Here is a 22360-nt window from a genome sequence, read left to right on the forward strand (position 1 = left end):
GAAAGTTTTAAAGATTTTTTAAAAGTGGAAAGTGTTAGCAAGAAGCACCAGAGCGACCGAACGATCTACCAGGGACTCATGGATGATTCTGGCGTCTATGTTTCCATCACCTAACAGGTAAGTTGACCAACGAGTCTCCCAAAGCCCCGCCGTATTCCCTTTAACGCGTGCTACTACTGGGAGACGTACGTGTGGACGCCGGGGTTGAGGGAGTTCCTGTCCACCGTCACGTCGAACTCTGTCTGGATGTCTCTCAGCGAGCCGTCGTCCCCGAAGCCGCCCCACTCCGTGTTGATACACATCCGCCCGTCTCCCCCCTCCACACGCTTCACGTTCTTAATCTCCTCCATGTAGCAGGCGTTGGTTCCCGTACCTGAAGGGCAGAGGAACAGATTATATGAGACGGGATTAGTGGACGACCAGACAGAAAACGGATGAAATTCGTATGTGGACCCGTCGCTCTCTGATTGGAAAGCAAAACGGAGGCGTGGTGTTTTTTTAGGAAAGAGGCGGGTGGAAACATTAAACACAGAAACATGGATCTAACATGATGCCAGGTCGGACTAATTCTCTTTCTGTCTTTGTAAACTGGCAGGTTGCTATTCATAAGACTCTCAATAGTGGCTCTTCCATTTTGAGAAAAGAGAAAAGACGAGCTCCACCTCCACCTTCTCTGATAGGCTGGTGAACAGTGAACGGATAATTACGTAAACTGCGGTCCAAAAAAAGTTCAAAGGGTTTAAACTTTTGAAAAAAACAAAAAACAGACAATGCTGCGTAAAAAAGACGAACAGCCCTCCGTTTTCTCTGTCCTCGGCTCCATAGAGAAAACATTTATTGATTATCACCGTTTTGCTTTGGCAACAGAGACTTCAGCGTTTAATGCCAATAAAGCTCATTTGAATTGAATTGAATTCTACATTATAAATACCTGAAGGGAAGAGCAGCAGATTACATGCTGCAGGATCACAACAATGTGATTATAAGTACCTGAACATCCAACAGTAATGGATTACATGTAATGAGGTTACAGTAATCAGATTACAAAAAAGGTAAATTTGATTGTTACTGGAAAAAAACCCCCACAGTAATCAGATTAGAGATATTTAAAAGAAGGATTTAAAAGAGGGATTACTTGTTGGATTAATCATAAATGTGTGTGCAGGGTGAAAACACACCAGCTGAGTGAAGTTTTGACCAAATTATGGTGCTTTTAATTTTTTTGAAGTCAGACAAAAACAGTCACACAGACTGGACCCCCAGTGTTTTACAGACAATGAATGGCAAACCTCAGGAAGTGCACAGATGCACATGGCATGAATTAGGCTCTGCCCCAGTGTTTTATGGGACTTGGAGTTATGGCAACACGTAATTAGATATTACCGTGTATGGGAGCACACAAACACGCGCATGCACGTTCACACACACACACACACACGCACAGAAATAAGAACATAGCAACCTCTCTTGGTCTCTCTCCACCACTCTCTATCTCTCTCTCTCTGTCTGACACACACACACACACACACACACACACACACACACACACAAATACACACACAGAGGACTGGCGTAATCATTTCCAGAGGGAGATCATTTGTTTCATATTCCAGTGAGTTCTCAAACCAAACTAATTATAGCCAAGCTAGGACACAATTCACTGCCACAGCATGACCCTAATTATATATAATACCGTCATGTTGTATGAATGCTATCAAGAGCCTTCTCTCCTATATACAAAACACATTATTTCTCTTACGTATGCATCCATGGTACAGCTAGGTGCAGTAACACCCGAGAGAGAGAGTTCTTTCCCAGGTTTATGATTAAGAAGGTGATACCACAGCAAGCACAGTCAAGAACGCTCTCGAGAGTATTATGGGTTTTGTGTACTGACTGGACCAGTATACTTACAGAGAAACAAACACTGTTAAACTAACTCCTACCACAGGAGTTACAGTAACCAATAAAGCACAGCTAGGCGGACTTTATGGGAATTATCAACATGGTTGGAATGCATCTTTGATGAATCAGACTGCTTGGCTGGAACAACCAGGGGTGGAAACAGTACGAGAATGTCCTACTCAAATAGAAGTATTGATTTGTTTACTTAAGTAGAAGTACTGCTTTAAAAATCTACTGAAGTAAAAGTAAAGAGTAGCTCATTTAAAATGTCCTCAAAGTTGCTGAATTCCTACTAGATCCTTTTAATTGGAAACATTTGGAAATTACACAATAAAGTGAACAAACAAAGTAAAGCCAGATTACTCCTCTCACTGTGAATCATAATGGTATGGTATATTATATCGTATCATATCACATTGCAACATATGGCATTGTATTGTATTATATTATGTCTTATCATATCTTAACATTATAGTGGTGTTTCATATCGTATCATGTTGCTTCATATATGAGTAATCAAATTACTTTTGAACAAAGAGGTGTCATATATTTGAATAAAGTGGCATTGTGTCGTATTGTAGCCTATATTTTGTTTTTTGTTTTGTTTTGTTTTGTTTTGCTTTGTATCGTATCCTCCACTACATCCCCGATGGTATCATATCGTATCGTATCATATCGTATCACAGCATATCGTATCGTATCATATCGTATCACAGCATATCGTATCGTATCATATCGTATCACAGCGTATCACAGCGTATCGTATCGTATCATATCGTATCACAGCGTATCATAGCGTATCACAGCGTATCGTATCGTATCATATCGTATCACAGCGTATCATATCGTATCACAGCGTATCGTATCGTATCATATCGTATCACAGCGTATCACAGCGTATCATATCGTATCACAGCGTATCATATCGTATCACAGCGTATCATATCGTATCACAGCGTATCATATCGTATCGTATCGTATCACAGCGTATCGTATCATATCGTATCACAGCGTATCGTATCGTATCATATCGTATCACAGCGTATCGTATCGTATCATATCGTATCACAGCGTATCGTATCGTATCATATCGTATCACAGCGTATCATATCGTATCACAGCGTATCATATCGTATCACAGCGTATCGTATCGTATCATATCGTATCACAGCGTATCATATCGTATCATATCGTATCACAGCGTATCGTATCGTATCACAGCGTATCGTATCGTATCATATCGTATCACAGCGTATCGTATCGTATCACAGCGTATCGTATCGTATCATATCGTATCACAGCATATCGTATCGTATCATATCGTATCACAGCGTATCATATCGTATCACAGCATATCGTATCGTATCATATCGTATCACAGCGTATCATATCGTATCACAGCGTATCGTATCGTATCATATCGTATCATATCGTATCACAGCGTATCATATCGTATCATATCGTATCATATCGTATCACAGCGTATCATATCGTATCACATCGTATCATATCGTATCACAGCGTATCGTATCGTATCACATCGTATCATATCGTATCACAGCGTATCGTATCGTATCGTATCGTATCACATCGTATCATATCGTATCACAGCGTATCGTATCGTATCATATCGTATCACAGCGTATCGTATCGTATCGTATCGTATCACATCGTATCATATCGTATCACAGCGTATCGTATCGTATCATATCGTATCACAGCGTATCGTATCGTATCATATCGTATCACAGCGTATCGTATCGTATCATATCGTATCACAGCGTATCGTATCGTATCATATCGTATCACAGCGTATCGTATCGTATCGTATCACAGAGTATTGTATCGTATCACAGCGTATCACAGCGTATCGTATCGTATCGTATCACAGAGTATCATATCGTATCACAGCGTATCGTATCGTATCACAGCGTATCACAGCGTATCACATCGCATTGTATCACAGAGTATTGTATCATATATCGTATCGCATCATAGCGTATCACAGCGTATCATAGTGTATCGTATCACATCGCATTGCATCATATCATAACATATCGTATCGTATATTGTATTGTATCAAATTGTATCAAATGCTATGCTATCATATCATATTACCATATCGCACTGTATTGAGCTGTGTGTGTTTGTGTGTGTGGGTGTGTGTGTGTGTGTCAGTGCAGAGATGGGTGCTTCCGTTTACCGATTATCATGCCAATCTCACAGCCCTGGTCCCTGTAGCCACAGCTCATCATCGTCCCCACTGTGTCGTTCACCATGGCAACCGAGCCTATATCATAGTCCTGGGATGGAGAGAGAGAGAGAGAGAGAGAGAGAGAGAGAGAGAGAGAGAGAGAGAGAGAGAGAGAGAGATGTGTGTTAATGGCATGTCCTACCTACTAATCATCTTTAGACCAAATAATTTACCTACATTAACATTTTGAAAATTTGTATTTGAATAAACTTAAATAACACCCATGTTAAACTAAGTGGAATATTGCTTTAAAATCTTCTAAATGTCACTGTCTATACTGTATGACCATTAAACCTGCGGCACACACTCACCCCTCTCCTGTGGATGGCCTCTCTGAGTAGCCGCACCACATCTTGCCCCTCCACTCCTGAGCAGTTGAAGCCTTTGGTCCAGCGAATCAGGATGCTCTGTAGAAGGTGGAGGGGGGGTGCAGAGGAAATTTTGATATGAAAATGACGCGACGGTTAGATGGTTCTTCGATCTCTAGAAGGAAAGAGTGCAGCGGTGGCTCCCTGGTAGCTCAGTGGTCTGAGGCACGTATCATGAAAACACGACATCCTGGGTTCAAATCCCACCCAGGACCTTTGTCACATGTCTCTCTCTCTCAGTCTTTCCTGTTTATCTCCATTAAGTATACTGTTGAATAAAGGCAAAAACTCATCTAAAAAAAAAAAAAGAATGAGTGTGTAGCAACGTAACGCGTAACCTAATGCAGTGATTCTCAACCTTGTTCAAGGACAGTTAATTTATTACACATTTGGGCCACGGTCCCCCATTTGATAAAAATTTTGTCTCTTGAACACAAATCTGAGAATATTGTTATTGTCAGATATGATTTTGTCTCCATGACTATCTGTATTGTATGTAGAGCGATAACAGAGAAACTATGATCAAAACAAGTGTGTGTTTGTATTAGGGCTGAACAATTAATCGAAATTTTATCAAAATCGCAATATGGCCTACTGCAATTTTACAATCGCAGGAGGCGCAATATTTGTTAAAGGCGAAATGTGTGTCAAAATACCATTTTAAATTAAATATTGTCGTGCTGCAGAGATGTCCTGGCCTACACATCATATTCTACAGACTTAAGAAAACATCTTTGTTTGGTACAGATCCCCGCAAAAATCACACCATAATCATTTTAATGCTTTTCAATGAAAATGAGAATAATGATGTAAAAATGACCATTCCCTCTAATATCGCAAATCATATCGCAATTGCAATATCAGTCAAAATAACCGCAATTAGATATTTTTTCAAAATCGTTCAGCCCTACTGTGGACCCCCTGGAACCCCCTCGAGGACCCCTGGCGGTCCCCGGACCCCACGTTGAGAACCAGTGACCTAATGGCAGTGTTAGTGCCACACTCCACCCAGTGAACTGTGGAGGCCCATGCACAGCTAGTGACACCACTCACTATACAATACTGATATTATGTGCACTGCTGTGGCTCTGACTGGCACCAGAAAGAAATACTGGCTTATACAGTATATGGGGAAGAAAGGGGAGATTTCTATTCACTGCACTGATGAAGGCCTAGAGTGGGAGGAAACAATTTCACTGTTGCACTTTATACAATAAATATTTCAAGAAGAATATGATGATTTGTTTGAGTCGTAGGCTTTCTTAAGCCTATTGGATTTTCGTACCTACACACCCACAACAAGGACAAACACAGCGAAGGCGAGGTGAGTCACATTTGACACCTTGACTAAGATTTCTATTCCAAAAATGCCTCTACATCTATTATGAGAAAAAGTCTGTAAGTCTGTAAAGGTTTCATCTTGTTGCTAACTCCGGACTTAAGTTACTGACTAGACTTCAAGGTGCAGCAGGTTCATTTTTGCAGGTTCATTTTTGTGGCGTCACTTAAAAGAGCGGTCGCCACTTCCTTAAAAACGGTGGATATCTCGTTTGGGAATGAAACATTTTAATTGTGCCTCACCTACGCACCATCTGCACTAGACAAAACAAACAAACAAACTGACTAAACTAAATTACTAGACAAAACTAAACTACACACAAGCTGAACTTTTTGAAGACTTTAATTTCCCTGTTTCTGTCTCTGAGGCACAAAGATACAAGCACAGCCTTCTCTAAATGAGTCCATTGTCTGGTGTGTGTGTGTGTGTGTGTGTGTGTGTGTGTGTGTGTGTGTGTGTGTGTGTGTGTGTGTGTGACCTTGTCGATGTCTTTCTGCTCGCAGGGGAAGGAGAAGGTGAAGCCCAGAGGAAGCGTTTTCCCCTTCAGATTCTGAGAGTCCAGGAACTCAGACAGACAGGCTGCAATATGATCGAACAACTGGAGAGATAGAGAGAGAGAGATAGATAGAAAGATAGATAGATAGATAGATATGTTTACCAAACCTGAGAACATTTTAAATGAGCTACTTTTTACGTTTACTTCAGTAGATTTTTACACCGGAACTTTTACTTTTAGGTACTTAAGTAAAATATCAGAAAAGTAACAATACTTCTACCTGAGTAGGATGTTTTAGTACTTTTTCCACTCCTGTATTAATCTTATCTGTGTCTTTTATTACTTGCATTGACCGTAGCTATTTAGTTAAAGCCCACATGATAATCCTATGCAATGCATTAAGTCCATATTGTAGGTCTTTGCAGTCTAATTCATGCCCTTGCTTACATAATCATCTATTGGTGACTTTCTTTAACTGTAAAACAGACAAAGCAATGCTAGATTTGATTTTAGATATTCACATTGGACGTTTACACACACACACACACACACACACACACACACACACACACACACCTGCTCCCCCGGGCCCAGCATAATTTCCTGGGGGATGGCGCAGATCTGGCTGTCCATCTTCAGGACTTTCTGCTGCTCCTCCACCACGCGGACGTGCAGCACCCGGAAGTTGGTGCCGCCCAGATCCAGCGCCAGGAAGTCTCCTTTCTCTGAGAGCAAAACCACAAGCAGAAACCCAGACTGCATCAAGGGAAAAAACAAGGAGAAAGACAGTCACAGTAACAGTATACTGGACACACTGTTTGACTGACAGGTGATCTCTGGGAAGTGTAGATTGTTGATTTAAGTTTAAATCACTGCATACAAAAGTTGGCTGAACCTCATTAAAAACTAGTTACTTACACACTGCTTCTATGAACTATTCGCCTGTTTTCACACAAATTGCAGATTTTTTTTGTTTAACCTTTTTGCAGAACCCCACACACAAATCTGTTCATAAAGCACAGGTAAGCCCATGTTTTCATATAGAAAGACTGTCATTCAATATGCAAATCTCAGTCCTCAAAGTGCAAACAGTAACAAGCATAACTGATCAAACATCAATCACCTCTTCTTTCTTTAATCAACAATGACTATGACTTATTATGGTAACACTTTACAATAAGGGTCACTAAGTCAAGGGTTAGTTAATGCTTAATAAGCATTAACTAACCCTTAATTAACAGTTAACTAATGTGTCTGGTAATCATTTACTAATGGTGTTCATGTTAACTAAGGTATTAATTTATACATTATTTAATAGTCATCTTTATAAACTATTAAATAATGTATAAATTAATACCTTAGTTAACATGAACACCATTAGTAAATTACACATTAGTTAACTGTTAATTAAGTAACTAACCCTTATTAAGCATTAACTAACCTTTAACTTAGTGACCCTTATTGTAAAGTGTTACCCTTATTATTAATTAATCATTTTTCATTCTTACTTGAATTTTTTTTGTACTTGTTTTTTTTGTTACTGGGTATTGTTTTACTTTTTTTTTCTTTTTTTAACTTTTTACTGCACACTTCTATAATAGATGCAGATGACATAAGCATGCTGTCATAGAGGTTGTTCTGAAAAAGCATATGGTTACTGATTAATTTTTATGTTTTTATTTCTCTCACCAGTGTGTGACGGGTATTCAGTAGTGTCGATGTATTTGATGGCTTTTGAGAGTCATTTGAAGGCAAAGGTTAATTTAAATATAAGATAAAGTGATTTTGAGTTTGAAATGGAGTATCATTTCAGAAAATGTGTGTAAGCAAACTAAAAACTGGCTGAAAGTTGAGATAGCACACAAACAAACACCGGGAGGCTGCCGACCAAACGGTAAACTGTGACTGGCGTTACCTGTCCCGTCCGGCGTGGCCCGGACGAAGGTGGGCAGCATCTTGACGGGCGCGCGGTGGTGAGTGTGTTTCCCCAAACCTCGGATGAAATCCTTCCTCAACCTGGAAGAAACGTCCCGCAGCTGGTCCACTGACAGACGGAAAGGCTGCAGACACTCCTCCACCTGGAGAGAGAGAGAGAGAGAGAGAGAGAGAGAGAGAGAGAGAGAGAGAGAGAGAGAGAGAGAGAGAGAGAGAGGGGGGGGGGAGACTTTAGACTTGGGTTCTGGTGACTTGGGACTTGACTCTGACTTGTACTCTGATGACTTGAAAAGGTTTCTAAAGTCTTGACTTGAGATCTTGTGTTTGTGTAAATGACTCAGATTGAAAGTGATGAGATTTGTTCCAGCAGACGACTGAATTTAAATTCTGTTTTCTGAATTTGTATGGAATGATTGAATTTATTGAAGTTGAAACTGATTATAGAAATCAAACTCATGATGCTCTTACCAAGTTTTTATCCTATTAAAACCATATTGCATTGAAAAGTCCTAGATATTTAGTTTAAGGTATTAAATTGATACTGGACTCTTGATTTGTTCTGACTTGACTTGCTGTTCTACATTTAGACTTGAGACTTGACTTGAGACTCAAGACTGACTTGGAACTGAAGTCGACTCGGTCACACCTCTGCTGCCCATATGAAGAAATGTGATCAGGAGGGAAAACCAAACTGATGTCAGAACAGATGTAACATCAGTTATCCACAAGATGGCAGTGCTGTCAGTGTTTCCTACAAACCACCATGGTGTCAAACCCACTGTAAATGGAATATGGTATTTTGGATAATAATACAGCATGTGGTAAATAACAAAGCTGACAGGTTGTGTGAAGGGAAACCTGTTAAAACAAGAGAGTACCCGTTAAAACAAGAGAGTATCTGATACACATTCTGTATGCAGAATGTGTATCAGAGTGATTTTAAATCCCTTCCCAAAACCTGCATGTTTAAGGCCTTTTTATAGTCTGTCCTGCTTTTATGTCTCCATTTTATTTCTCCTGGTTTTTAAGTCTGTTTAGGATCCTTACTGACTCTTTTTTTGTGCTGTTTTTGCCTTTTATTGTCCATCTTATTGTTATTGTATTCTCTCTCTTTTAGTTGTTATTGTGGTATTTGGACTTTCTTTTATTTTGACTGTAAAGCACTTACAAAAAATGCTATATAAATAAAGATTATTATCATCATTATTATTATTATTATTAGAACTGGGTTAGAAGAACCTGGTTAAGCTGCCTGATTTACTCCTGGTTTACTTGGCACTGAAACATCTTACTCCTTTCACTTTTAGTTTTCGCCGTCTGCGCAAACTCAGACTCGCACAGCATTATGGGTACGCTGTGATGTCAACAGCAAACATGGCAGCAAGCACTCACTATTACTATTACTATTGGGATTATCATTTCTTAAAGGAGGGGTATCATTTGCTTTTTCAGCAATTTTATATAATTACCTGGTGTCTATAAAATACATCTGTGAAATTTTTTTACAGTAAAAATCGTTTAGTTATATCTTTAGCTATTCACTTCCCAGTGTTTGTTTCCCACCTACAAGAAAACAGGTCGTTTTACATAAGCAGCTTCTTATGCTAATGAGCTACTGCTCTGATTGGCTGGCCATTCTGGAAGGCCCGCCCTCTTCTTAGCGCTGATTGGTCGATTTCAGACAGTCCAGTGTCTACATAGAAACTGGAGCAAAATCTGACTGGCTTGTACAAGGGGGCGTGTTTTATAGTTGGTGACTGTGGGGAAACGGCATAGTAACATGAACTTCTATTTTTTTACTGTGATTACTTCACACCTCCAAGTACCAAAATCACCAGAAATACTAAGAATTGCCACATCCTAGGATACCCCCCCTTTTTAAGGGAGGGAGGAGGGAGCTGGTGGCCGAATCTTTTCATAGTTTTTTGCTTTTTTTATTTTTATTTTTTTCTTGTTGGAGAGTTTTATCTGTGGACAGGAATATTCTGTTAACTGGTTTATTCGTGGCAACAGAGAGACTCAGGCGCAGGTTCTCAAAGCTTCATGGGTAACACTTTACAATAAGGGTACACTAAGTTAAGGGTTAGTTAATGCTTTATAAGCATTAACTAACCCTTAATTAACAGTTAACTAATGTGTAATTTACCAATGGTGTTCATGTTAACTAAGGTATTAATTTATACATTATTTAATAGTTAAAAGATGACTATTAAATACCTTAGTCAACATGAACACCATTAGTAAATGATTACCAGACACATTAGTTAACTGTTAATTAAGGGTTAGTTAATGCTTATTAAGCATTAACTAACCCTTAATTAGTGTACCCTTATTGTAAAGTGTTACCGCTTCATGTAAACAGCTGAACCTGAATAAAACCTCAACCGGACGACAGCCAGCAGCCGGGCCTGTAAACAGAGTTCATTGTTCGTTTCTGATGTCTGGAGTTAAAGACTTAACCACTTTCTCCACTGAAGACATCTGATTGGTTCTTACGCACCAAACAAAGCGAAGGTGAGCGCGGTGATTTCTCCTTTAACTTCACTGTGCCATTGTGGGACAAAGCTAAACAAATTCTATGAGTGTGATTCCTGCACCACTTTGAGTTCAGCTGGGTCGGTGAAGCAGAGGTTTGCCACAGCAGAGATCCTCCTGGGTTCTGATCCCAAATAAATAAATCAGTTCAGCACTTCAGCACCCCGAAACACTCAGACCTGGTGTCCGGGTGCCTCAGTGGTTTAAGGAAGCTTCCCATGTAACTGTGACTCTCAGGTTCGAGTCCAGACCTTTGCTGCGTGTCGTCCCCCTCTCTCTCTCTCTCTCTCTCCAGTCTTTCCTGCTTTTCTTCACTATAGACTGTCTGGTTTTCAAACTCGCATGCTAGCAAATGGAGGCAGAAATAAGCGTACACTCTTCTCTTCGGTTGTTAAATGGAGAGAGCAGCGTGCGAGTGATTTCCCTTTTTTCACAAACGAACAGCTTGCTGCTGCTTTCAGAGGAAGAGGAGACGGCTCCCACAGCTCTCTATGAAATAAGGCAAAACAAATAGCTTGATGACAACGCATTTTGACATTACCCAATGGCTTCTGAAAGGTTTTCGCACGAATGCAATGCGCTTTACAAGTAAAAGTGCACAAATGAAAAGTAGATAAAGATAAAAGATTAAAAACAAACAGACAAACACACAAGAAGATAATAAAAGAAGAGATATAGAGACTGAAATCTAAACAAAAGAGAAAAAGTAAAAGGCCCCAGAAGAAAGAAAGAAAGAAAGAAATATTTAGTAATAACTGTCCCTAGGTGAAAGCAAGGCTAAAAAGGTGTGTTTTGAGTAAGCGCTTACAGATTTTATATATATATGTGTGTGTGTGTGTGTGTGTGTGTGTGTGTGTCGCTAAATGGAGAAGAGACTGATTCTTCTTCTCCTCTTAAACCAGATGAACGGTCAAAAGCTCGTAGTTTTCCTGCCGTCGTTTGGCTGCACTTCAACATTACGATCCTCTGGAGATCGAAAGCCACAATGAACACACCGCACCGCTTTTCTTTTCCTCTTCCTTTCCAGGCTGGAAAAGTAGCGTGAGGCCGACCTTAAAAACACTGGGAACATGTTTGCATCTGGGCAGATTTGTTGGACTAACTGACTGGACGAATGAGACAAAATGAAACAAGGGAGGGGAAGTTTGATCTGGTGTGAAACTGGATGAGATCACACACTTGTCTCTTTAAATCTTACAGAAAGTCATGTCCAGCACGTAGACCTAATCTAGATTTCAGAATTTGGGCTCATTTCACAGAATTTCATGAGACTGTTGCCTGATTTAGCAGTGAGTCAGACCTACTGAGAAATCACATCAACATCACAGCTGTTGAGTGTTACTCCTCCATCTTCTCTGCTTAGGTTTTCCCAGTTCAATACTGTGATTATAAACCTGTTCCTCTAGCCTTTAGCTTGAAGCTGCTGATGTCTTCGTTGCTACAAACTGATGCCCAAGTACAACAGCCTTCAGCAAGGGAGATTTCATCATTTCTGCAAAAAAAAAGGGGGAATGCTTTCCATTGATTGTGAAGCACTTTGTAAACTCTCTTTTAGAAAAGACGAAAAACAGACAAACACACAAGAAGATAATAAAAGAAGAGCTTACAGATTTTATATATATGTGAGTGAGTGAGTGTGTGTTGCTAAATGGAGAAGAGACTGTTTGATTCTTCTTCTCCTCTTAAACCAGATGAACGGTCAAAAGCTTGTATCAGAGGAGTTTTCCTGTCGTTTGTCTGCACTTCAACATTATGATCCTCTGGAGATCGAAGCCACAATGAACACACCGCACCGCTTTTCTTTTCCTCTTCCTTTCAGACTGGAAAAACACTTTAAACTCTGTCCAACCTATTCAGTAAAAATACAGGAGCGGTGTCAGTGTACTGTGAGGCTCTCTGACTACAGTTTCATTGGTCCTAAACAAAGAGGAAATGTTTATTTTGTAGCATTTTTGTATTTGGTTTGTTTTGGTTCACGCTTACAAGTGAACCAGGGCTTGTAAACAAAAGTCACATGACTCACAAGTAGCTCGTTCATTGGTCAGTTTTGGTGACCTGTCATCCTGTCAGGTTAGAGAGTAAAAACAAATCTGATTCCAGTTCCTGTAACTTTATCTCAGCATGATGTCTGTCTCTTCTTCTCTGGTGTTCATACCAGTTAAAGGTCCCATGTCATGGAAAACAGGATTCCCCTTGCCTCTGTGATGATAAAGGAGTTGGATGGTCTATCTAAACATGGTGAAAGTATCAAAACGCACGGTCGCCAACTAAATCCACACAATCCATATTAGAAAAGCGAGCCTCTAAACGAGCCGTTTGGACTTCCGTAACTTTGTGGCGTCACAAAGGTTCGCTCATTATCATTTTTGTAAGAAATAATAGACTAACAAAGTGTTTTTTTCAAAGCGATTGAGCGGTTGTCATTGTTTATTAACCGGAGAGTTTTCCCTACCTGTAGCCGCCGGGCCGCGGCGTCTCACGTTTCACTCTTGAAACGGTTAGCCAATCAGAACAGAGGGGTCGTTAATATTAATGAGCCTTAAAGACACGGCGACAGAAACAGCCTGTTCTTGGTAAGGCTCAGAGAGATGCTGGAAAATAAACATGTAGAAATGGATTGAGAGTGTTTTTGGTTCATGACACCACACACACAGCTTTGAATGGACCTCAAGACACAAAATAAAACACTGGAAAGTGGAGAATATGGAACCTTTAAGAACACATGAAGAAATAGTTGAATATGAGCATCAGTCCTGACTTCATTTTGTTCTGCTAGGCTTTCCAATCATGATGCCAATATCTGTCTCTTTATACCCATAAGCCCTTGTGTTTGGGGTTCATTTCCTATTGCTGGATTGGATTATATTCTCCCTCCTAACAAACTGCACCTCAGGTCTCTTGCTGGAGGACTGAGACTTGTATTTCCCGGCGTCTCGGTGCCGTTATTCGCCGCCACCAGAGTTCGAACGCCGTTGTCCTCATCTGCCCAAATTAATGAACTAAAGGAGTAAACACTCCACCGCTCCAAACACCGCCTGCTGTGACCGCGCCCTGTAAGTGTTGTGTAGATTTTTGTTTTGAGGGCTTTGGAGTGGGTTGTGAAATGTGTTTGGGCAGGGAGTGTTGCTGTCTGCACTCAGGGGGCGTTCAGGGACACCGGGAGTTTCTGTACAATAGATCCAGGTTTCTACATGCATGCGTACATCAGATCCTGTGTATCGGTAAATGTCATCCCCGTCGGTCTGGTTGGTTTTCTCAGCAGATGCCCTCTAAGTGTCTGAGCCCGGTTGAAATACCTCAGACAAGTTTCAACAGTCCTCCGCCTGGATCTGGATTCACAGTCTCTGTGCGATTGTTCTGCCCAAATTTTTTATCCCCTAAAAAATGGGTTTGCCTGGCGGTGTGTGTTGTTATTTTGCCGCTGTACAAAGAAGTTATCATGGGAAAAATGCATGTAATAAATGACAAGTAGACTAATTTATAGCCTGACAACTTCCTTGTAGAATCAATGCTTGAGTGTGATTTTTGTTTATTATGTGGCAACGAGGTAGCAGGGTTGGGGCCGTTCATGAACTGACTGAACCGAATAATAGACAACTACTGTTCGTTCAGAGTGTGAAATAAACCCAGGAAGACGTTACATTGGGTTTTAACATTTGGGAGGTTTTTGTGTTTATGTTGAAGAGAAATCATGTACCGGGACTCCGCCTACGTTATGTCAGCGGCACGCACCATCAAGCGGCCAAATATCGTCCCTCCTGTCCCAGTGACGCCACGGTGAAAACGCACCATAAGATCACCGTGCACAGGAACGGCGTAAAGCTCGCCGCCGTTGGACTCTGGAGGAGCGGAAACACGTTCTCCAGAGTGATGAATCAGGTTCACTATCTGGCACACCGACGGATTTGACGGTTTGGCGAACGCATAGTGCCAACTGTGAAGTTTGGAGGAGGGGGAGGAACGGTCTGGGCTGTTTTTCTCTGTTCAGGCTCGGTCCTTTAGTCCCAGTGAAGGGAAATCTTAAAGGGTAACTTCAGTATTTTTCAACCTGGACCCTATTTTCCCATCTTTTTGTGTCTAAGTGACTAAAGGGGACAACAATTTTTGAAATTGGTCCAGTATTGAGCGAGATCGCTTCAGCCGGCAGCCGCGAAACGGGCTGCAATGTAATCCGACGGGGCAAATTATAAGGTTATTATAAGTGTCTGACAACATTATGGAAAGGACCCTACAGAGAAATAAAACGTTTTTCTTTACCTTTCGCTCGATCCGGTCTGTGTGTAACTTCCTGCAACAACTCAACTCTCGCGAGACTTGAGCGAGACTTGGTTTACACACAGAGCGGATCGAGCGAAAGGTAAAGAAAAACGTTTCATTTCTCTGTAGGGTCCTTTCCATAATGTTGTCAGACACTTATAATAACAATCTGAGCCTGTCAGTGGCAAAAACAAGAACTTTTAGTGGACGTACATTGACGGTGCGATTTGCCCCGTCGGATTACATCGCAGCTCGTTTCGCGGCTGCCGGCTGAAGCGATCTCGCTCAACACTGGACCAATTTCAAAAATTGTTGTCCCCTTTAGTCACTTAGACACAAAAAGATGGGAAAATAGGGTCCAGGTTGAAAAATACCAAAGTTACCCTTTAACTCTACAGCGTACAGTGACTTTCTAGACGATGGTGTGCTTCCAGCTTTGTGGCAGCAGTTCGGAGGAAGGCCCCCTTTTCCTGTTTCGGCATGACGATGACCCCGAACCAATCACAAGAGACTCCGGGCGGCGCGTTTCGTTCCGTGACTCGCTTTCGGCAGCATTTGTTTTGGAGCGCACAGAATTTATTTTACTTGTAATATCCAACACCAGCATGAGTATCGGTGCATTCCTGCCTGTTTGCGGTGTTTTGTCTCCGCAGCTCGAGGCATTTTTCATTTAGTTTATAAACACTATAAACTCTCTCTTTCCTCTCTCCTCTCTTTTGTGGGTTGCAGTAATTTTCCAGAGGCGTGTCTGCTCAGGCCCTCGTCTCTACCTCTCTCTACCTCTCTCTCTCTCTCTCTACCTCTCTCTCTCTCTAGCATTAAACTCATTCTTCCACTCCCCTCTTTTTCAATCTCATTCTCGTTACCATCCCCTCCTTTTGTTTCTCTCATTCTCACTGTCTCTCTGTCTTTCTTTCTTTTCCCGTCAACCCTCTCTCCCTCTCTCTCTCTCTCTCTCTCTCTCCTCTCTCTCTCTCTCTCTCTCTCTCTCTCTCTCTCTCTCTCTCGTCCCTACATGCTGGTTCCTGCCTCTACATCGGGGCAGAGTGGCCGACTTCATTCCTCGATCATGACTGTGACGCTCTGCAACATTGAAGGGATATGTTGTGCAATTTACATTATTCTACAGTGGATTAGTAAAGGGATATTTTACATTATTTTAAAGTGGATTACTAAAGGTTTATATCACCTATTTTACATTATTCTACAGTGGATTAGTAAAGGGATATTTTACATTATTTTAAAGTGGATTACTAAAGGTTTATATCACCTATTTTACATTATTCTACAGTGGATTATTAAAGGTTTATGTCACGCATTTTACATTATTTTACAGAGGATTATTAAAGAGATACAGTCACACATGTCACACATTTTATGTTGTTATACAAAGTGGATCGTTTTACAAAGCAGATTATTAAAGGGACATATCAGCTGTTTGACATGATTTTTCGTCACTTTTTTTCGTCATTCGTCACTAATATTAGTTATTTTATAGTGGTTCAACAACACTGACAGTATCTGCCTTGCGCTGTTGCACTTTCATTGAAAATATATAGTTGTTGTTTTTTTATTATGTTATTTACATGGCTATTTTCTCCTTTTCTTTGACTGGAAAGTAGTTCTAATATATTTTGATCCCATAACATCCACAGTTTTCTCTTGGATTATGCTAATTACAAAGCCAGTTTGTATTGTCTTTGAGAGGATTAGAGTCATTTTGAGGAATATTAGACTGAGTGATGTTAGCTTATTGTTGCTGCAGGGACGCTAACTGTTAGCTCTTGGTAAACAGAGCAAAGCCCGGAAACGTCATGAGATTCAGACACTCCTGTTCAACCGTCTGTGCGACTGTAAGAGAAGCTTTGTTAATAGAACGGGTGACGTGTCGCTTTAAGGTAGCTGGGTTCGTACCACATGACCTCCAGGTAAACCTAAAGCCTCCAGGTAAACCTAAAGCCTCCAGGTAAACCTAAAGCCTCCAGGTAAACACTTACTACTTCAGCCTAAAGCCAACCTTAAAAACACTGGGAACATGTTTGCATCTGGGCTGATTTGGACTAACTGACTGGATGAATGAGACAAAATGAAACAAGGGAGGGGAAGTTGGATCTGGTGTGAAACTGGATGATATCACACATCACACTCCCTTATTTGAGCCTTGTCTCTTTAAATCTTACAGAAAGTCATGTCCAGCACGTAGACCTAATCTAGATTTCAGAATTTGTGCTCATTTCACAGAATTTCATGAGACTGTTGCCTGATTTAGTGTAACTACACAGCAGTGAGTCAGACCTACTGAGAAATCACATCAACATCACAGCTGTTGAGTGTTACTCCTCCATCTTCTCTGCTTAGGTTTTCCCAGTTCAATACTGTGATTATAAACCTGTTCCTCTAGCCTTTAGCTTGAAGCTGCTGATGTCTTCGTTGCTACAAACTGATGCCCAAGTACAACAGCCTTCAGCAAGGGAGATTTCATCATTTCTGCAAAAAAAAAGGGGGAATGCTTTCCATTGATTGTGAAGCACTTTGTAAACTCTCTTTTAGAAAAGTGATTTACAAATAATCATTGAAGTTATTGCTGTTGAATCACCCTCTGACACTCTGTGAACTACATGTGAACCGATGAATCAGACAAATATAACTTGCAAGGCAGCTGTATTTGTATAGCACATTTCATACGCTGAGGCAATTCAAAGTGCTTTCTTGGGGATTTCCCAATTTCAGAATCTCAAAGCAGTAACACTGACTTCTTGAAATCATGGAGCATGACTGCAAGACATCACTGTTAACTCCCACAGTCTGCATCAGGACTTATCAATGATGCATAAGTCCTGATGAAATCTCCCTGCTGTCCTTCTCTCTTGATGTCTTGATGTCAAAAGGTCATTTGGGCAGTGAAGTTTAGTTATGTGATTTAGTTTAATTTGATAGAATTAGAGTTAGTTTCGTTTCAGTTCAGTTCAGTTCAATAGTTGCATTGCGTTGCGTTGCGTTGCGTTGCGTTGCGTTGCGTTGCGTTGCGTTGCGTTGCGTTGCGTTGCGTTTAGTGGACCATCTTACAGACTTAAATGCATTTCCAAATTATTGAGGATACCAAAAAAGTCAAAACCTTATTTCTATTGCGGTCCTGAAACTTGCCTTAAAGTGGGAGTTGAAGAAGCAGCGAATTTCCCACCCTGACATGGACTTTACTGAGGATCCTGTATTGATCTGGGCCAAATTCTGTTACTATGATCTTTAGCGAAAATTATTCATCACAATTTCAAGTTGTCCAATGTTTGTGTCTTTAATCTCACAATAAAAATACAGTTTTACTCTTCAAACCTCTTTCAAAGTAGTGCAACAAGTGAACACCCATGTTCACCCACTCTGTTTTTCCACAGATTTCCTCTCTGTAAAGTTTCTCTGCTGCTTCTCCATCTGAACTTTCGTTTTTGGTCACATGGGTGAAGTGACCACCGGTCACAAGCCCAGCGCGGCCAGACACTTTTTAGGGACTTTTCAGTCAGTTTGGCCGAAATCATGACTTGACCATTTGGCCCTGAGGACTGATATCTCACACAGGAAACATTTTGGATGGTGTGTGGGTTTCCTTTCACTTACTTTAGGTGTCAGTTGAGAACCTAAAAAGACTGAAAATGGACACAGAATAAAGTCTCATTCTATCTGATCAAATAGTGACTGTGGCTTGTGAACTGACACTAGCGTCCTGCTCGCTCCCCCGGCCTCTGTACCTTACTGAGCGTGTCCGGAGGGACGATGTCCTGGTCCGGCTCCGCACCATCTCCGCTCAGTCTGGCCACCTTGGGTCTTGGAGTGCTATTCTCAGCCTTGGCCTCCATGCTGCTCATCTGGGCAGAGGGAATTGACAAAGTAAGTTATTGGGGCAGTGAGTCATCTATCGACTTCTATCAGCGACCAGCAGGAACTGGAACAACTCTGTCGGGTCTTTGGCACCGCGAGCCGCAGTGAGACAGGATGTGATGAGGCAGAGCCACATCCCAAGAAAAAGCTCCCTGCTAAAGTGAATGACAGCTACATGGAAGCAGTAATAGATCTAACTAGCTAATCTAGATAATTTAATATGGATAGATTACATTTTTCAGTTAGTAGCAGAGCGCTAGGCTTCATAATATTAATATTCCTCCTCTCTTATCCCTTTCCTTTTTCACTGGGCTTCAGTCTAACATTACTTAGCGAGAAAAACTGTGGTTCTTTGGCTCCGCCCACTGAGGTCTGACTCAACCAGTGAGATCATTTCTGCCTCCAGATCAGCTCTGCCTCTGAGAAATGTTTGTATCACTGGCGGTGGCAGTATTGGGCCTAGCTGCCTGCTCATTTTTCTCATTGGCTTAAAGAACAGAGCAGATCAGAAGACAGACTGGTCAAGCGTGATGTCATTTTTCGGGCCAAATACAAGATTCTGGATCCTGCCCCCTTTTAATATAACCTCAAAATATGTGGGGTTCCTCTAATACATTTCTCTATTTGTTAAGGTGGACTCTGGTGGGTCTGCGGGTCAAAGTACATTGTCAGCGCACTCTGGATCTTCTTCACTCCGCTCCCAGAAAACTCGCTCTACATCTGGGCCATACATAGTGAAATTCTCACTCCCCTCTGCTCCACAGCCTTTGTAAAATTCTTACAATGCCTAGATATTAAATAGCTTTGCTTGGCTATAATGTCTGTCAGCGGCAGCGTATGCCACCACGCTGATCATGTTTAAAACCTTCAGTAAAGTCAGTCAGAAAAAATGGCCCATCCACATATTTCTCTGGCAAGACTGGAATCCTGGTTTGTAAAACTTAAACTGCATCATTTACACTCGTTTATCTGGTAGAGACTCTCTGCTTTCTCTCTTCTAAGTAATTAACTTCTGAATAAGCTCAGCAGGACAGCCACTTATCATGCAGGCAGAGATAAGGCAGAGACAATACTACAGTCCCTGTTAGCATGAATGAAACCTGCAGTTTTTTTTCACCTTAGCTGAATACACACGCTCTGTTTCAGCCACGCCCGGCCTCACATCACATTCACACCTGACTGTGACTAGAAACAGATGGAACTGAACATTTTTGCAACACTGGGTTATTTGGCTGTTGTTTTTCATTTTCTTTCCCAACTTTAGGTTTGACCTCACTGAAATTCTGGTGAGTGAAAGTCTGCACCGGCCTAAACTGAGAAGTGCTTTTAACAGGTTTGTTCCCATCTCTGAATGGAAGACACATTTAAAACAACTTCATGAACTAAAACACAACATTTTTAGCAATAGTCATGAGAAGTCGGTGTCCCAAACATGTCAGGGCAAATGGTAAATTATAGGCATTCACAGCACTGGCCAGAATAGTGTTTTAATGATAAAGCTGTAAGGAGGATCAGTTATAAAGTTTATCCACAAGCATAACCAATCACAAAGCAGAGACTAGGTATCAGGGAATTTGTGCCTCTAACAGATTAACTAACAGCAGCAGAGGTTTGGGACTTTTCTAATGAATAAAAGCCCTTAAGGTGCTTTGACAGAACATTCACAGTTAATCTAATAATGATCTGGAGACTGAAAACGCGCCACACCAGTCAGGTCATGATCTGACAGAAGAGCCTGAGGTGTTCAAACACCAACAAGTTAACATACAGACTTTCTGTCACTCATCCATGTAAAAGAATCATGATGGACCTACAGCAGAGGGTCCCAAAGCTGGGGTCCAGGGACCCTCTGTGGGCCTTGAATTGAAGGGTCTCCAGCAAAATGAGCTGGAAGTGACTAGTAGGTAATACTTTACTTGTGCTATTATTTCACTCCCTATAGTGCTATGTATTCATTGCTATACTAATAAGAGATGCATACATTTTCTCAGATTGGGTTCCTTAGGAGAAAAATCCCTTCAAGCAGGTCTAATGCGTTTATCCTTCTGTGGGTGAAAAGGTTTGGGAGCCCCCGCCCCTACCTGCAGTTCAGTGCCGTGAACAAACTACTATGACTATTACACTCCAACAGCGCTCATCCAACAGGTAAAATCATGTTATCACGGCAGAATCATGGACAGACTTGTAAAACAAAAACAAACAAACATCAGAAGTAGTGTAACTCACCTTTAGTTCTCTGTGCGTCCTGCGCTGCGACTGTCTGACTGACTGGAGTCAACTTCCTTAAAATAAAAGAAGGTACACGAGCTGTTTGGGACAGTGTTTACACCCACTTCTGAAGACGGCGGAGGGAGGTTTGATGTCGCTGTTGCAAAATGATCCCGCAGTCTGTTTGCTTTCTGTCGTGACAGTCCCGGGAACAGGATACATTTCGGATAGGCTCGAGCTGATCTTTACGCATTACGCGCGGCGACACAAACCAAAACGCAACAAAACAACACTCACGCACCAAAAGCTGAAACATACCAAAAAGACACTGTGTTATGATCATGTCTAGAGTCAAAAGGGACCCAAGGCAAGGCGCGCTCTTGCTCGTCAGGTTTGCGGCAGCAGGTGTCTGTCTGTGCGCAACGAGGGAAGAGCTGCCGCGCGCGCTCCAAACTGTCGAGTCCAATAAATCTCTCAAGTTGTGCCCAGGAACTCACACCAAGCATCAGAAAACAATACTGATGTACCAGGAACCGGTCGAGGTTATAACCCGAGGACACAGATGAACTACTTTCTTCTTACACTGGGTGGAATTTATTACTGTGGTTTAAAGTTAATCGAGAGCTTGGAGCCAAAACTGAGATCCATACATCAAATAAACAAAAGGAGATTTGTTTAAGCAGAAAAAACTGAAATGTGGAAATTTTTTTAATAAAAATACAAAGCCTTATATATACAGTGGCGTGCGCAGACTCTGAAAGGGGCACAGGGGCGTGATTCTCTCTGAAAGGGGAACCTCTGGTCTGTCCAGGTGGCTCAGCTGGACCCCTGTCATGTAGCTGCCATGTCTGTTTGAAGATTTTGGGTATGATTTACACCGATAGTCATGTGGCCAACTGTGCTAGATCGACCCAAAGATCACTATTCTTCACAGCAATAAGTATCAGAACATGTGAGACGATGGGGGCTAAAACCGTAGAAAATGTGTCCTTATATCAGGACAATATTGCTCCATACTTTTCCAAACTGTTTTGTGCAATTTGTCCACACATTTCCAGGCTCTTCGGACCGGTGTAACAAGCCTGCTGGTTTCTACATAGGCACTGATCCCAAAATGGCAAGCGGGATAGATACACCAGATCCTGTGCATCGGTAAATGATGAGACTGATCACATTTTGAATAGAAAAATATG

At 41.4% G+C, this 22360-nt stretch overlaps 1 protein-coding gene across 1 annotated transcript in view; it reads right to left on the reverse strand.

Annotated features, from left to right (window-relative positions):
• LOC139910168 (hexokinase-4-like) overlaps nucleotides 1-21303 on the reverse strand; it is a 34660-nt gene extending 13357 nt beyond the window's left edge. The window contains exons 1-8 of the mRNA XM_078286897.1: nucleotides 21186-21303; nucleotides 18830-18946; nucleotides 8278-8440; nucleotides 6939-7087; nucleotides 6345-6464; nucleotides 4471-4566; nucleotides 4109-4208; nucleotides 190-373 (exon numbers count right to left, since the gene is read on the reverse strand). Of these exons, the coding sequence (XP_078143023.1) occupies nucleotides 190-373; nucleotides 4109-4208; nucleotides 4471-4566; nucleotides 6345-6464; nucleotides 6939-7087; nucleotides 8278-8440; nucleotides 18830-18946 (929 nt within the window). The 5' untranslated portion in view covers nucleotides 21186-21303. The remainder of the gene's footprint in view (nucleotides 1-189; nucleotides 374-4108; nucleotides 4209-4470; nucleotides 4567-6344; nucleotides 6465-6938; nucleotides 7088-8277; nucleotides 8441-18829; nucleotides 18947-21185) is intronic.
• Between the last annotated feature and the right edge of the window lie 1057 nt (nucleotides 21304-22360).

This window comes from Centroberyx gerrardi, chromosome 11 (genome assembly GCF_048128805.1).
Source record: "Centroberyx gerrardi isolate f3 chromosome 11, fCenGer3.hap1.cur.20231027, whole genome shotgun sequence".
Lineage (NCBI taxonomy): Eukaryota > Metazoa > Chordata > Actinopteri > Beryciformes > Berycidae > Centroberyx > Centroberyx gerrardi.